Below are 16,821 nucleotides of genomic sequence, written 5' to 3'. Positions count from 1 at the left end.
TCTTGTGCTAGCTCTTTTTGGTGTGTTTTGGGTACTCCTGTTCTCCTAACAGTGCTGACAAGGTAGCAGGAGCCTAAGTAATGAATATAATTTTTTTTCTTAGATGTAACTTTTTCTTTCTTTTTCAAGTTCTTCCACTTTCTCTGATTCCTCTGTAACTCTCTTTGGACATAGTCATGATGCTGCCCATGGTTTGAGGAAACACTGCAATACCCACCCATGATTTAATAGCTGACGGGTAACCAGGGGAAAACCAATTGACCCCAGTCAGGGACTGGATTTAACATTAACAGCTCAGCTACTACACATGGATTGACTTTACTGAAGGTCACAGTTCTGTAGTCTTACAGTAGGAACAAAAGGACTCTCTTTGTATCATTGCTAGCAAGAGATTCTGTTTTTTCATCTGTTGCTATAGTTTTTTTTTCTAGTTCCCCACATAAATTATACATTGAGATTATTTTTCTGGTTTGSATTCCATTTTTCTGGTAATCAGGGTGTTGTGGGCAAACGAGTGCTGGGAACTTGCATGTGCCTGTTCTTTCCAGCCTACGACTGACTTTTTTTTTTTYCCAAAACAAGCTGCTCAGGCTCTCTTTTTGTGTAACATTAAGTGCTTTAMACAGAGTTGGATGAAGCATTTTAGCTGTTTAGTTACTTAACACATTTCACTACTTGCTGCTTGAAAGGGCTGCTTTTGAGAAGACAGCAATGACCCCGGGAATTTTAAGTTTTTGAAGTACAGTTTCAAGTGCATCAGTTATTATACGTGTGTGTATATATATATATATGTATTTTTAATTGGCTTGGTCAGTTGTCTCCCATCTCCAGTTTCTGTCAAACACAATAGTCTGTATCAGTACTTAGCAGGGCATGAGAAGAGATTAAAAAGAAAAACACCAAGGTCTTGGCTTATCAGTAATATTTTGGGTGTTTCCTTCCTTCTGAACTGCTTGTGACATTTTCAGTGGGATGTTGCCTTCCCGCTTCATCCAAAACAAAWGTCAGCACTGGAAGATGTGTTTTGGGGTGAGGGAGCAGGACAACTATTGCAGGAGCTGTTGATGGATGCWGGGGAGGCTGTGCATCCTATGGCCTCTTGTATAGCCTTTATAGCCACAGAAGGACAACTTCTGCATCCCTTGGGAAGAGTTCCATGTGTGTAGCTGGACTCGCACTGAGATGACCTGAGGAGCAAGGAGTTGTAGCCTTCTGGTTTGGAATCTATAACTCGTTCAGGGTGCAGTTTGCTTCTTAACAGAGTAACATCAGTGTTAACACTGAGATCTTGAAAGGTAAATTACCTTCATGCAGACTTGTCCTCTCCTGAACGGTTCTGCATTGGTGCTGTCCTGAGAATGGGCTGGAGCAGTTCAGTGGTGCTTCAGAGATGGGATTACGCACATTGCATCTTGCTGCTAATACTAGGAAGTTGACAACTGATGTCCAGTAACCTTTGACACTTCTCTCTTAGTGCTCATCTGTTGTTATGAAATGTCCTGACCTAAATCTCCGGATTTGCAGCTGCGGGCATGGTAACAGTCATAATCAAAATGTTAGCAATGCTCTTGGCAGTGGACAAGCACTGAATGTGAGACCTTTCTACAAAATCCATGCCGAGGCACACAGTTTGCAAATACAGCCAAACCAGTAACATTTTGGGTTTAGTTTTTTAAGTAGCCCCAGACCAAGGCAGATACAGTGCCTAGCTCCTATAAATTAGTTTTGTATCAGCCCAAAGCTCTTCCTTTGGATCTGAGGCACCCTAGAGTAATTTATAAGAACATACTAAGAACATATAAGAACATACTAAAGAACAAAACAGTTTCTGGTTCAGATCTCTCCCAATTCTTCGACAGTTTTACCTAAAYACAGAATAAATGGGTTCCGTTGAACTGTTTCAAAATAGTTTATAGCAGATATGATTGTCCTGTATTTCTGGAAGATTAACCAATGTACTACTTGCCTATGGAAATCAGTGAATTTATCCCTCTGTATAGCTTGTTGATGACATCATGTGCTTCCAGCAAGCACCTTCAAAATAAAATCTAAAGGAACTAAGAAAAGACCAGTTATTTGAATACTGCTGGTGGCCTTTTTCCAATCAAAAGGTGAGAAAACAGCAAATCTGAAGAGCATTCGCACAGTGGATGATTTTAACACAACCTTCCAGATATTTTTCTAAATGGTGTACTTGGAAAATTTAAAAAATGGATTCTGGCTAATTAATAGTTGAACATCAAATTTCAAAATTCAGTCCTGTATTTACTCCTACCAAACCTTCCCTGTGGGAAACTTGGTTCAATAGTCTGTTCAGGCAGCTTTTATGCTGCTGCTTCTGGAGTGAAGGTGTCTTCAAGTATGCCTTTGTTTTTGCAGTGTTTTGTTTAGCTTTCATTCCTGTTTCATGTGAATCATGCAAAGCTCTTTTAAAGAAAGCTCTTTGTTCTTTTAGAAGGGAATGAGTCTGAAACGATTTGCAGCTGATAGAACACCCTGTTCTGAATGGCTGTTCATAAAAGGCAGTGTTTCTATCCTAGGAAATACCTTTTTAAAGACGTTTTGTAGTTCCCTTATTTACTCATTACTTCAGCTATTTAAACACCTTTTTAATAGACAAATTGACATGTATTTGTGAGTTTGAGCTGGGTAATACTACAGCAGGAATAGTACAAACAAAATATCCGAAGTAAATGGAAATTCACCAGTTTTACCTTGGCTTGGATGTGCCGATGGCTACGAGGGATTGCTCCACGCACATTGTTGTGTCATCGCAGTATGGTTTCAGTAAGGTACTCAAGAAACAGGGGTAGTTTTCATTCTTGGCTTTTGTTGCTTGGGCTTTTTGGTTTCTTCTTCATTTGCCAGAATGATTTAGGGAGATATACGGCATTTGCAAACCTTTGTTGCCTGAAGGAAATTCATTCTGTAGAGGATTTATTAGTGAGATCTTATCAGAATAGACACCTTGTACTTTATGAGAACAATTTGTCCTCTTAACATACAGGGCTATGATACAGAAGAGTATTTCTGCTCTGAAGAGAGTGCCTTTGAAAACATGAAAAGCAGATTGGAAGGAGGTAAAAAGGGAGCCGACCTGACTTGCTGGTGAAGTATCAAAGGAAAACAATCTGTTACCAGTTAGACGGGTCACTGGTAATGGAAATGAAAAGTGTATTTCCATGCAACTTAACAAATGCTGAGGCCTATAAATAATTTTTTCTCAAAGACAACCTCTACATTCACAAAACACTGGAATCACAAGTGCAAATGTCCRCTTTTAAAAAGTACTGAATTCCCCATTCTCTCTTTATGCCAGATATTTTAAAGAGTCTTTAGACACCTCATATTTGCTACTAATAACTTCAAACATGGACCATTTGTTTTTTTTTTCTTTTTACATTTCAGCTTCCCTGTGTATAGAATACAAAAACCCACATTTCTACCTACCTCACAGTAGTCAGAAGTAAGTAGTAGTTAGTAGTAAGACGACAATCATATTGTCTGTAAAATTTTGTAAGGAGAACAGATTTATCTCTCTGAATATATCWAGTCAACATTTTTGTCTTTGAGAGTATGGTCCTAGCATATTGAACCTAATGAGACTGAGTTAACAAATTACTGGAGGCTTTTTAGGATGGCTTTATAAAGAGTACAAATCTACTTCTTATCTGAACTATGGTAATTTCTACCATAAGGGATCATCTCAGGGGTTTAACACCATCAACAGCCACGGTCAAATGATGCAGAAGTTAATAGTTTCAGCAGTAAGTCAGAGTAATGAGTTTTTACATATATATAAATTGAATAAGCAGGATGGATGTTTCCTTTATATGCTAGCAAAACAAACAAGAAACCTGTACCTTCTACCTGTGTTATAGCACGATCTTTGCATATTGCTTCTCTGAAAGGATTGGAGGGCCCTGGTGCCCTGACACCCTGGCTCCCATATATAGGGAGGCTCTTAAAAAAGCAGTTGAACTATTTGGTTACATATAGTGTAGACCTAAGGAGAAGGTGACAATTGTTATTTGGTTCTTATTCAGAACTGTCATACTGTTTCTGTCTTGCCTTATAGCCTCACGGTGGTCTGAGGGGACAAGAATTGATTGAGCTGTATTTGGGAGGCTGTTGCTTAGAGTTGAAGCTCAGGGTCAAATGGGATGAGGCAGTCCCTTGGTAAAGCTAAACACCCCACTGTATCTATGGATAATTTTAGAGTGACTTTCTCATGAGCTTAAAYAGGTTGAGAAGGATTTGAAACATATAGGGAAAAGGCTGGAATGCTGGGAGACCACCCAGCGCATCAGCTACGCAAAATAAAACCAATTAAAACAATAAAACACAGTTTTAGATGGCATGTTATTTCAAGTATTGATTAGAATTTTTATCCTCTTAGTTAACCCTGAATAGGAAGCAAAGTTTCTGAGAGTGCCCTATATATCCTCACTGGAGGGAAGTAGCATGGGAAGTACTAGACCCTATCCCGCATTCTGCTTAGTGAGCCCTCGGAAATGGGAGCCACTAATGCGACGTTGAATGTTTGTGCTGCTTTTGCATTCAGTTTGTTGATGAACTAAATCTCCAACCGGTGTGAGTGCACTGAGATGTGTGGTTCAGAGTTACCAGAAATCCTGGCTATTTAACAGCAAATGGTGGAACTGGTGACTGTCAGTATAGTTCAAAATGTGATTTAACAGCTGATTTCTTACAGAGGCAACGCAAATATTCTACATACCAATTATACTGTGGGATATGACCTTCTTAAAACTTGCAGAAAAGTCTATAAGCTTTTTCTACAAGACACTGAAATATGGTCCTTGCACATTTCCAGTCTGTTCAGCTATACATAAATAAACAAAGCAAGTGAAGAATCCCAAGGGGAGCAGCTTCAAGAACAAGAGATTGACAACATAGGCAAGCTTGTCTGATCTTCCTCTTTTTCTCACCTTTAGATTTAAGAGGGTGCTCTTATCTTTGGTGTTAACATTAGCAGGACCTTGATGTGTTYATGTGAACTTAACCATTTGCATTAAAAGGGAAAATAGAGGTTTAAAGAATTACTAAATCAAAATGAAATGTATGTTTAAACAATGTGAATGAGCTGCTGATGGGTCCACTGTAAGTTTGATGATAATATCTTTTTTWAAAAAAAATTATTTCTGCATTCTCTTGGCCTTGCTGGATCACGTGCCTTAACATACCTATTGGTATAAGACTGTTTGGTGCTTTTGGTTTTATATCACCTTAAGAAATTCTAAAAGAAATTTAAATGAAAGCTTGAAAGAAAGATTACTGTGCAAAATGACTCCTGAGGTTCGTTGTAGCTAAGGTATACTCACAATCGTGACTCAGGTCTCTGAAAATCTGAAAGATTCCTTCTTTCTGTGTCTAAAGCAAATCTTGCAGAATGGTAAAATTTGATGTGTGCAGAAAACTAAAGAGGAACAGTGGAATGATAAGTAGAAAATATCTGTAGTATGTGTGAAAGGACTGTGGGTCATCTTGCCTGTTAATGGGTATATTTGAGCAAGATTATTTGAATTTGAAAGGTAGGTGATTTTGCTTCCTAAGACATTTTGCTTTCAACCATGTGTGTTGAACGTATCAGCTTAATTCTGTAGTACACTTAGGGGTTTGGAAGTATGGGATGTTGGACATTTCTTGAAAAGGTTTAGAGGTATTTTTCCTGTACCTTCTATTCTGAGAAATATGCTGCCTCAAGATGAGCATCTGGAATGATATTCAGAAAATGCTCAGTCCCTATGCTCTTGATATTGGCAGCCTTTGAGTGTCCTTGGGTTGTTTATCCAGAAGTTGTATGCTACTTCTGAAAATAGTCCTTTGCTTGTTTGTTTGTTTTTACTTTTAGGTTAATCTAGATTTTAGTTCTCATAATGAAATTCTGATTATGAATTGTTACAGTTTTTGGCAAAGAAGGCAGTAGGAGTGGGGGCCCCTGTTCTGAAGCCTTTCAACAACTCTTGATAGTAGTCTTGTGTTCACAGGCTTCACAGGCTTTAGCCCTTTGTAGCATTAAATCAGTAATAACACTATAAAGACTTTCAGTCAAAGTCTTTCATCCTTTCATTCAAAGAAACAAGAGGTTAACACAGCCCATGCACCACTCTTCTTTACTTGTGATTTTTTTAAAATATCTTTTGTTAACCTGAAAGTCTCTCAGAAATGCATAACTTCTGTGTGTGAAGGGGAAGAGGTAGGGATTTTTTTTTCAGATATAAATAASAGATGCTTTGAGAAAATTAGACTATGATTGCACACAGAAAGAAGATATGCAATAAGTTACTCTTTTCTCCAATCTTACCTTTTTTTTTTTTCCTGCTTTGAAAATCAGCAAACCCTTAAAAGATCAATTTAGTATTATAGCTTATATCGGTATCATTCATATTTTTTTTWAAAGAATAATGAAAATGCAGAGGTAACTACTGTTAGGTTATTTAATTCAAGATGTGAGATGAAACAGTCACCAAGCGTAAGCGCTCGTGGTTATTTTCTTAATAGTACTGAGTAGATCATTGATGAAGACGGTAGCTGGCCAGGCTCCTTCCTCCGAGGCGACGTCGCTTCCGTGTGCGAATCTTGCTCAAGATTCCCATTAATTTCAGAAGTCTTAGCTCATGCTTTGTATCATCAGCCCATTAGCTAGCAAAGTGCCTCTCTGGGAATAAAGGTACCTCCCAAGGTCAAATGGGGAATCCCTGTAGTTTTGAGGTCATAAAAGACCTTGCAGAACTTGCCAGGCAAATTCAGCATGCACGTACTTCTTGCAATTGCTTAAGATCATTGCCTATTATTATTATTATTATTATTTTTTCTTTTTTTTTGTCATCTTCTTCTCAGGACTCTGTTAAGTGGCTTCCCAAGTCTCCCAGACTGTACGGTGGCCACACATGGGGCTCACAGGGCTCTCGCTGGGCCTCGTTAAAAGGGAAGGAAGGTTTCCATGGTGGCCACCTCTGCAAGCTCAGCTCCGCTAAYGGAAAGTGGAGGGAAGGAAGGATCAGCCCTGAGCAAGAGGCAGAAGAGCTCGAGGATCCCGATGAGGACGTAGGTAGTTTCCTTTGCAGCCAGGAGAGAGGAGATGGTTTAATCATTATTTTTATTTTTACCTCTCCTTCTACCTCCAACAAGCAACATCTCTCCTGCATGTTCAGGTAAGTAGTTAGTCAGCAGGCCCAGAGATCGGCACCTGCCCACCGCTGACTGCAAGGACTGTGGCCTCCTCGAGGGACCTGCTCCAGCCAGGCCCTGTGCCCTGCTGCTAATCCACAAGGACGAGTCAAGCTGGGGAGGAGGAGCCATTATGGAGAACGGCCTCCTGGAGAGCAAGGGACAATGAACGTCCCTGTTGACGGGGTGACACAAATCCCACTGCGTAGCTGGCACAGCCGGCTCCCAAAGCTGTGAACTGCGCAAACTGTGACTGTAACACCAGTTTTGGGCTTTGCAGAATATCCCTGACCTGCAACAGCACTTGTGCCTAACGTGAATGCAAGAGTCCCCATCACATGCCTAGGCCTCTGCTCGGCCATTCTGAGGATATGAGAATCTGGGGAGTTGCTCACTTTTCAAATCCATATGTGCCCTTGCTATCTGTTCCGCTGTGTTTATAGAATTTGCAGTACGGTTCTGTTCAGGGCAAGGCTGCTCTTTGCTGCGCTCCCCGGGACAAGTTTGGTTTTTATGACCTGTGCACTAAGGCAGTTATTCTTGCTCATTGCTTCTCAGCCAGGGAGATTAATTGGCTGGGACTGGGTTATAATTTGTTGCTAGTTAAATTCCCCTGTAATTTTAAATGAGAATAGGAGGCAATCATGCCTCGTTTGCTCTCCCTGGTGCTGGTGATGCTTCTTTCCATCTCCACCAGAGAGAGATTGTGAAGAAGCTCCAATTTAAGCTTAAAAATAAAGTGTCCCATGGGATTTCTGGACAGCTGTTCATAATAACAGCCATTGCTTTTGTCATTAGTATTAGACTTCCAGGCTTTGGGAAGACATTTATAGGGTTTATATTCAAAGACATTGACCTTTGTTTGGTGCATCATTTTACTGCCAGAGAAGATAAAAGATTAGAAGATTTACTTTGACTCAACCTTTCCTACCAAATTAAAGAAAAAAAAAAAAAAAAAGCAGCTCCATAAAATAATATTACAGTTAGGGGATGACAGCTGAGCTCCCTGCCAAGCAAAAATGGAAACTGGAAAATGTCACTTTGTTTTGCAGTTAAACCCTTSTGAAGATCAGATTATTTGGTGGATRTGTTTTAATTCCGTATTTCTCTTTCCAAGCCCTTTGAGTTATCTAAGAATATGGTGACACTGTCACTCTCTGTACCCCCTATATCACAGAATGATTGAGGTTGGAAGGGACCTCTAGGGATCATCTAGTTCAATCCCTCGCTGGAGCAGGGACACCTAGAGCACGTGGCACAGGGTGGCACCCATGCGAGTCTGCAAGACCTCCAGAGAAGSAGACTCTACAGCCTCCCTGGGCAGTCTGTTTTGCRTCACCCTCACAGTCAAGTTCTTCCTCATCTGGAGATGGAACTTCCTGTGTTTTGACTTGTACTCCTTACCCCTTGTCTTATCACTGGCCACCAGTGAGAAGAGTTTGGCCTCATCCTCCCGACATTCTCCCCTCAGAAACTTACACATTTTGATCAGATCTCCTTTCAGTTCTCTGCCCTCTAGGCTAAACAGGCCCAGCTCACTTAGTCTTTYCTCATAAGATAGATAYCTGAGTCCCTTAATTATCTTTGTTGCTCTACACTGGATCCTCTCTAGAAGTTTCACATCCCTCTTGTACTGGGGAGCCCAGAACTGCAGATCTACTGAATAGCCACATGGATTCTTGTGAATCCCAGGCTGGGCTTCAGACTGCTATTAAGGACATGCCACCYCTGAGTCTCCAGTTCCAGTGAACCTCAAAACCATGAGATTGTTACCAAATTTGCAAGTGTCCCCTCACTGCCACTTTGTCCAAAACAGACTCATTTCCACACTCTGTGCAAAGTCACAGGATATCATGGTATTCCATGAAGAAAGRTGGGGATGAGTGTTAGAAGTGCTTGTGTGTATCAGGGGACATAGAAGAAGGCTATACCACATCTCAGGACTCGTTCCCACGAGTCACCACCACTGTGATACTCCATGGAATAACCATTCCATACTCCAGAGGAATAACTATTAAAAAGATACATTTTTGTACATATGTTTTCACATTGCAGATTGGTCCAGTGTCTTCAGTGAAATAAATTCTAACATGCAGCATTTGTTAGAAACAAATCCAATTTAGGGCACAAAATTTTACGTTGCCTTGTTTACCTTTCCTATCTTTAACCCCTAGGAGCCTATTTCCAAGTTTTCTGGCAGTCTTTTTGATACTGATGAGAACATAAGGGATCAAAGAAATATTAGAGCAGCCCTTCAAGAAAAGCACAAAGCAGCGATGAAAGGGAAAACTTTCCCAAGGATGAACAGTAGGATGCAGCCACCTGTCTCCGCGGCGGCAGAGACCGATAGGTTTCCCGAGGACACGAGAGCTGCAGATGTGGCGCAGCCCCCGCTGAAGGTAACGAGCCACCACGCACACGAGATCTGCATGCTTATGAGAAATTCTGTCTTTTGTGCAGGGCAATTTGTAAAAGATATAAAGGAGACCATCACACAATAGCTGTTATGGGATTTAATGTTCACAGAACGTAAGGTTTGACCCTGCCCCACTGGCTTCTATGGAAATAGAACTTATTCCTTGAAGGAAAAAAAAAAGGCACCTCTTGGTAGCTGTTTTCTTTCAGTTTTCTATCATTTACTGTACCCAGCTTTGAAATGTCATAAAATTTGCCAAAAATCTATGTAGGTGGGCACTCAGCTGAGTCTCTGCATATAAATGTTTAAGTTGTGATTTAGGAATATGGCCTTTAGTCCTACAGCTCAAAAAAAAAGCCCAATGAAAATGAATGTTCAGATGAAAATTTATTAGTGAGAACTGCTAGATTTGCCATGAGATTTGTAGAGGAAGCTGCTCCCTGAATTCAACGGATTAATCACATCCCAGTACACTTAGCAGCAGATGGTGAAATGTGCCTTATGGAGGGGCTCCCTGGAGCCCGGCTCCACACCAGTAGCAAATCCCAGTTCACATCTCTGTGTAAGTGGCCAGCAGTGGGGCAGGCAGGGGGTGTTTGGACAGGCTCAATCGTTAGCCATGCTTAGAGAGAGAAGAGCAGAAATGCCAAGTGTTGCAGCTCGCTTGGGGTACTGCAGGAGATGGGATGACTCACCTGGTGTGGCACTCATGCTGGGACCCTGTCACTAAAGCACTGCTTGCAAGAACAGGCTTGTGAATTCTGTGGCATGTGGGGAAATGTTAAATCTAAGCAAAATTTTCCAGTAGTTTGGGTAATCTGGTATTTTCATGCCTATATAGAAATTAGGAATTTCAGATGAATGTGCTAAGATTAACTGCATGTATTTGTCAGGTTGTAAAACATCAGCTATACTGAAACATTCTTAATGGAAAATAGCAAAGTTATTCCAATATGAATTATCTTAGAGCTGTGAACCAAATAAATAAAGTAAGAGTGTTTTCCTTATGTGACCAGGTGAAATCTGCTTTGCATTCAAATGCAAATGTTGCACCACAACATTTTTCTTAAATTCTGTGTGATTATTATTTTATGTATTTTCAAATTAGTTCAATTTAATAACAAGAATATAAAAAGAATATAAGAACATAAGAATAAATAATGTAAGAAAGAGTAAGAATATATAAAAGAAAATCAATTCTTAAATGTAAACTTTTCTTTAGAACTTTTAGTTTGCTTATGCTGTATGTAAATTCAAAGGATCATCCAAGATGCKGAGCAGAAGAACTAAAATTTGGCAATACAAGTAGAAAGAAAACAAATTAGATGGCTTCCAATTTCTATTTCTTTGTTTAAAAAGCGACTTCCTGGCATTTCTACTCTTAAGTCAATGGTTGGAGTACTGTCAAATGTTTGACAGAGCAGTGCATACACAGAGACAGAAATAAAAAAGTGTAAAAAGTATTTTTTAAAAAGCTACTATGCAGCTCAAATTCAGCTATCTAGTCTTAAAAAAGTACTTCCAGAAGTCTGAAAACAAATGTACTTCCTTAGCTTATCCTTACTTTTCACTCTTGATGTATACTGGTGCTGCCCTGACAAATGCTCAGTTAATAACGAGTTTTATGAAATATCTGACTTGTTCACTTATTTTTCTAGCATATGCACTTGGTGCTGCCAGTGTGCAGCCAGGCAGTTCTGTGGCACTGGCTGGAGTGGTGACATCGCTGGGTCCAGCTGGAGTTTTGCCACTGCCTTACGGCTTGAATACACCCGTTGGTAGTAGCTGGCTCCCAGTTTGTTTCCTTTGAAAACAATGGAGCTGGTCAGAGGCAAAACTCAGGAAGAGGAAGTTGGGCAAAATCAAGTGCACATGATAAAGAACCTATTAAAACTTTGGCATAACTATGAAACCTGCAGTTTAGAAATAATGTGTTCTTGATGTTAGTGAAGAGTAAAGATGAGTCTTGCATGCAATAGTATTTAAGAACAGCACCATTTTTCTCTGTGCGAGCTGTATAGGGGGAAATGTGCTGGTGTTCAGAACGGGAGATAGACTTTCATTACTCATGTACTTCATAGGTAATGTTTTTGATTAATCAGCCCATTTATTATAATTCTCTTCCAGATAACCATTACTGTGTGCAGTCAAATGGGGAGTCTTGGTATTAGCATTGCTGGTGGAAAGGGCTCATCTCCATATAAAGACAATGATGAGGTGCATTTCATTACTCAAAACTTACCTAGYAATCATTAGAAAGAGACTGATGAGCAGTTCTTTGAGGTTATTATGTTTTGTTGTTTTCTTTTTGAGATTGTCTTCAATGTAATGTTGCTATATTGCTAATAGAGTTGACAAGGAAGAAAAATAGGTTCCTTATTTCCCAAAATAGATATTGGCAGTAGATTTTAATGGAGAAGYTCCTAGAAGAATGATTTTGAAAAGAAAACCAGATGATTTCCCAATGACAGCTSTGTGGCTGAAGCACCACTAGCTAGCTTTCATTTTCCACCTGTATTCAAGGTCACTCCATTTTCAATCCTCGCAATCCTCAYGCCTCTCCTGCCCCATTTGCTCATTCCCAGGAGCTAACTGGACTTGAGAGAGGCATTTCTCACATCTTCTCCCTTAATTATCCCTTAAATAAACCTTATTTTCCAGTCTGTTCCTCATGGCACAATGTAAACAATTAATGGCTTATGCTCATTGTTGTATGTGTCTGTCAGCCAAAGGGCCCTTTCTCCTGCTAATGTGCTAAGACACTTAATTTTTATTTTAATAGAGGCAGCAAAACAGCAAGTTTTGAAACTTAATTACTTCCCATTTGCTTTTTGCATCTGAGGACAATGGAAGAAACTGCGTTAGGTCTGCAGCTTGTGTTTTATGTTTCCAGGGGATCTTGATTGCACGGCTACCGAGGGATGGCCCAGCAGACTTGGCTGGAGTACAGGCAGGAGACAGAGTTGTGGAGGTAGGTGCTTTATCTGTTAAGACAAAGCATGTTTTCTTGTTAAAATCTTTCACCAAATTTGAGATCTGGAGAGTCTGGGATCTATATTTAAGCTAAGCTATTTGGATACTTGCCAAACCACATACATTCCGTGTGTGTGTGTGTGTGTATAAAAAATATGAAAATAAAAATACAGCAACATTAAATCTTTATTATTCCTTTTATTATATTCTGGTTTTTAGATCTCTGTTTAAAGTACTTTTCAAAATAGCCTACCCTTTAATGGCTGGTTTATAAATGAAAATAATGGTCTTAGCAAGCAGTTCTGCAACCAATAACTCATTTGTATTTGGTTGAGGAAGGTGGCTTATGACATTGCCTTAAATTTACTAGACAAACTCATTGCAGCTGTTAGAAATATAGATTCCATCAACTTGTTTCTCTAAGATAATTTTGGGTTGGGAAGGAACAGCTCAACATGAATCCACTTGGATGGAGGMTTACCGTGCCTAGCAGCAAATGTGTCTTTTGTGCTATTCCACTTCAGGCCTAATGTCTTCTAGCACGATCCCTCCTGCTGAGTCTGATCACAAAATCACAGAATGGGTGAGGTTGGAAGGAACCTCTAGAGATCATCAGTCCAATCCCGTTGCTCAAATAGGGACACGTAGAGCATGTGGCACAGGGTCATATTGAGGTGGATTTTGAAGATCTCCAAATCACTCTTTACCCTCACTCTACTCCCGCTCAGTATATACAGATATTTGGGGAAATACATGGCAAGGTCACCTAAAGTTTGACTTTCTGTGCCTCCTACATATCAAAATACTGCATAAGACAAATGCTGCAAATACCTAAAACACTTTCAACATAATTAAAACAAGAAGAATCAGAAGAGCAGTGCTTTGCAGGGGCCTTACATGCTTTATTTCCTTTCAGAGATAAACTGATGGAATCCGTAAACCGATGGAATGAGAGAGTTGAACTGACAAAAATAAACTGAAAAGCAGTGGGTACAACAAGAGGGTATAAACAGGGAGGATCAGGGTGAGGTCCAGCTCCTAGGGAAAACCATGTTTAGACAGATCCTGAGGACAGACATCTGGATGCTAGTGACAGAAATGAGCTTGCTATGAAGTAGGGACAGTAACAGCTCTCAAATACTGCAGATGTCCTAAAGAAGGACCATGTTTTCCTTCTAATTGCATAACTCACAATAATTCTAATTCCTTCCAATAATATTTCACAAAAATATTGAAAATGTTTTGTAGAAATGTAAAGCAAATAAAGGCCATATCTCTGAAAGCACTAAGACATTCAATAATCTATGAGATTCTGATAATTTTATCACACCTAAGCTGCCTTTTTAACCTCCATATACCCACAGGCCTACTTGACTTATTTACACGCAGTCCTACTCCCGCTGTAACTCTCAGCGAAAGTCTTGTTTAGCCTCTGTGGTACTCCCTCCGTTTAACCTCAGGACTATTCCTGCTGTTTACCCTCAGTTGTACTCCCCCTGTTTACTCTCAGTCCTACATCCTGTTTCCCCTCAGTGGTACTCGCCCTTTTTACCCTCAGTCCTACACCACCTGTTCACTCTAGTGGTACTCCTCCTGTTTACCCTCAGTGGTACTCCTCCTGTTTACTAACATTGTTACTCCTGCTGTTTACCCTCAGTGGTTCTTTGCTCCTTTACTCTTCAGTCCTACTTCCCCTGTTTACCCTCAGTGTTCTCCCCCCTGTTAGCCTCAATCCTACTCTATCCAGTTACCTTCAGTGGTACTCCCTCTTTTTACTCTCAGTCCTACTCCCCCTCTTTAGCCTCAGCCTACTCCCCTTGTTTACCCTCAGTGGTACTTCCCCTGTTTACCCTCAATCCTACTCCCTCTGTTTCCCCTCAGTGGTACTCCCCCATCTTTGCTGTCAGTCCTACTCATCCTCTTTACCCTCATTCCTACCTCCTCTGTTTACCCCTAGGCCTTTTCCTACTGTTTATCCTCAGTCCTACCCCCACTCGTTACCCTCAGTAGTACTTCCCCTGTTTACCCACAGTAATACTCGCCCTCTTTACCCTCAGTCYTACTCCCCCTCTTTACCCTCACTGGTCCTCTGCCCGTTTACTCTCAGTCTTACTCTCCCTGTTTATCCTCAGTGGATCTCCCTCTGTTTAACCTCAGTCTTACTTCCCGTGTTTACCTTCAGGCCTACTCTCCCTTTTTACCCTCAGTCCTGCTCCTGTGCGAGAAGAGCCTCTACATTTATTTGGGGATTTCTTTTTCAAAGATTTTTTTTTCCAGCTCTTGTTCTCTTAAACTGTCACTATGCTAGAATTAATAGCATTTACTCTGGCATACTTCTTGTTGTATATAGTTTACAAAGCTAAATTCATTGTAAGTGAATCACTTATTTTTTAAACTCTAGTATAGACTTGATTAAAAAAAAAAAAACTATCAGGATTCAAAATACCCTTATGCAAGTTAATTTAAAAAAAAAAGAGTATTACTCATTAAGTTATGTAGGATTTTACTTTTTTTCCTTTTAATAAAGGCCTATATATACCCTTTTTTTCTTTAACGAATTTAAGGGAGACATAAAATATTTCATATCACCAGATTATCATTATAATTAAATTTAAAAAAGTCAGAATTTCTAGTTTTTGAACAGAGATTCTGTTAAAGTCAGTATGTTAGAAATCAAATTGTTTCTCCCATGCCTTCATGAAACTGCAATTTATTCCTGTTTCTAGAGCTATTTGAAACATTATCTGCGGAGATCTGTTAATTTAACAAATATGTGAGATAAATAAGAAGAAATTTCAGTACTGTTCAGTCATGCTGTTGTTGCCAGAGTATAGATCGATTTTCTCTTGCTCCCACAAGATGGCAGAATCAGTCATCTACTTAAAGAATGTGGAAAACGCGTGTGCTGGGGGTATGGCTGGGAGCTGAGAAGGAGTTAGAGCACTCAGGCGGGCTCTGGGAGCTTTGGTGCTGCTTTGACCATGGGAGTGATCTGTGTGCAAATAACCAGTGTTTTCCCTAGATATTAAGTATTATGAGTTCTTATTCCAGAACAGACTATTTCAACAGTTTAAATACACACTGTATTCGGCAAAAATGAGGAATGGCAAGAGAAACAGCTGTTCTGTTTGCTGCCATCCTCATGCAATCTTATACAGGAATAGGGCTAGACATTCATTCAGCTCACCTAAGAGGAAGGGAATCTCTCTCTCTCTCTGGTTTTTTTTTTTTTTTTTTTTTTGTTTGTTAGTTTGTTTTAAACAGTGTTCAGAATAAGCAAAAAAAGCACTTATGCTCCTTTGTTTTTAAAGGGGTCGCTCATTTCAGAACCAAACATCCCTGATGCAGGTCCTACTGAAGCTTCCCCTAAGAGCAGCACCTACCCGACAGCAAACCACGCCATAACGGTAAGTAAGATAGCCAAGCACATAAGGAGTCGTGCTTAGCTGTATCCTGCACCAGCCTAGGACCTGGTATCTTTTGAAGAGCATTCAGTTAATGAAAAGAGTGTCATCTCCTCTTTTAGGATGGAGGGTGTCAACTGCCACCTGGGAGTGATGGTCTTTATCTTTTGACTTGGGAGGGAACTGCCATGTGTAACGGAACAAGTGGTGGTGGGGGGGTGTGGTSAGTGACAAAATGCACTTCACTTGTACAAAAGAAATAATAATAGGGTTTATTGATATGGACAATAATTTCATGAGATTCTATGGCAAGATCACTAATTATTCACWGCATGGAGGTTTATGATAATATACAGTTATCAAGGACACGCTCTCGTTGGGTCACAAGGTTCAGATTGGACCCCCTTGCTTTCCAAGCTCTTTCTGAGAGGAGTCTGGGTGCAGCTGGATCCAATCCTAGCCCCAGACCTGGTCAACGGTTTATGACTAAGGGATTTTGTGCACAGCTACAAAGTAAAGTTTACAAGCTCAGAAAGAAAGCACGCTATATTCACTTACCACAAATCTGCTGTGGAAAGGGATCTCTTAACCTTGAGGAGTATCCTTGAGAGGTGTCCCTGCTCAAGGGGAGATCGTGACATGCAGCCCATTGCCATGTAAGGAGAGGTCAAGGGGCTCTTGGGCTGTCTATGTATTTATGGCATAAGATGATTGACTCATAGTCATTCTTTCATTTCAGAGGGCTTTTGTCTGGTGTATGCACCATCAGCCTTATCTCCCCATCAAGATACAGCCATCAGGACTTATTGCTGGTTAATGCCTGAATTGGGAAGAAAT

At 40.2% G+C, this 16,821-nt stretch overlaps 1 protein-coding gene across 1 annotated transcript in view; it reads left to right on the top strand.

Moving 5' to 3' along the window:
* The window catches only part of LRRC1 (leucine rich repeat containing 1), a 73,100-nt gene extending 60,289 nt beyond the window's left edge, over positions 1 to 12,811 (top strand). The window contains exons 14-17 of the mRNA XM_026034300.1: positions 6,862 to 7,068; positions 9,366 to 9,590; positions 12,501 to 12,578; positions 12,800 to 12,811. Of these exons, the coding sequence (XP_025890085.1) occupies positions 6,862 to 7,068; positions 9,366 to 9,590; positions 12,501 to 12,578; positions 12,800 to 12,811 (522 nt within the window). The remainder of the gene's footprint in view (positions 1 to 6,861; positions 7,069 to 9,365; positions 9,591 to 12,500; positions 12,579 to 12,799) is intronic.
* The last annotated feature ends 4,010 nt before the right edge of the window (positions 12,812 to 16,821 follow it).

The sequence above is a fragment of the Nothoprocta perdicaria genome, unplaced genomic scaffold (genome assembly GCF_003342845.1).
Source record: "Nothoprocta perdicaria isolate Ctin4 unplaced genomic scaffold, notPer1 scaffold_141, whole genome shotgun sequence".
Classification (NCBI taxonomy): domain Eukaryota; kingdom Metazoa; phylum Chordata; class Aves; order Tinamiformes; family Tinamidae; genus Nothoprocta; species Nothoprocta perdicaria.
Note: the sequence above shows the minus strand (reverse complement) of the source record. Positions and strands in the feature narration are given on the sequence as shown.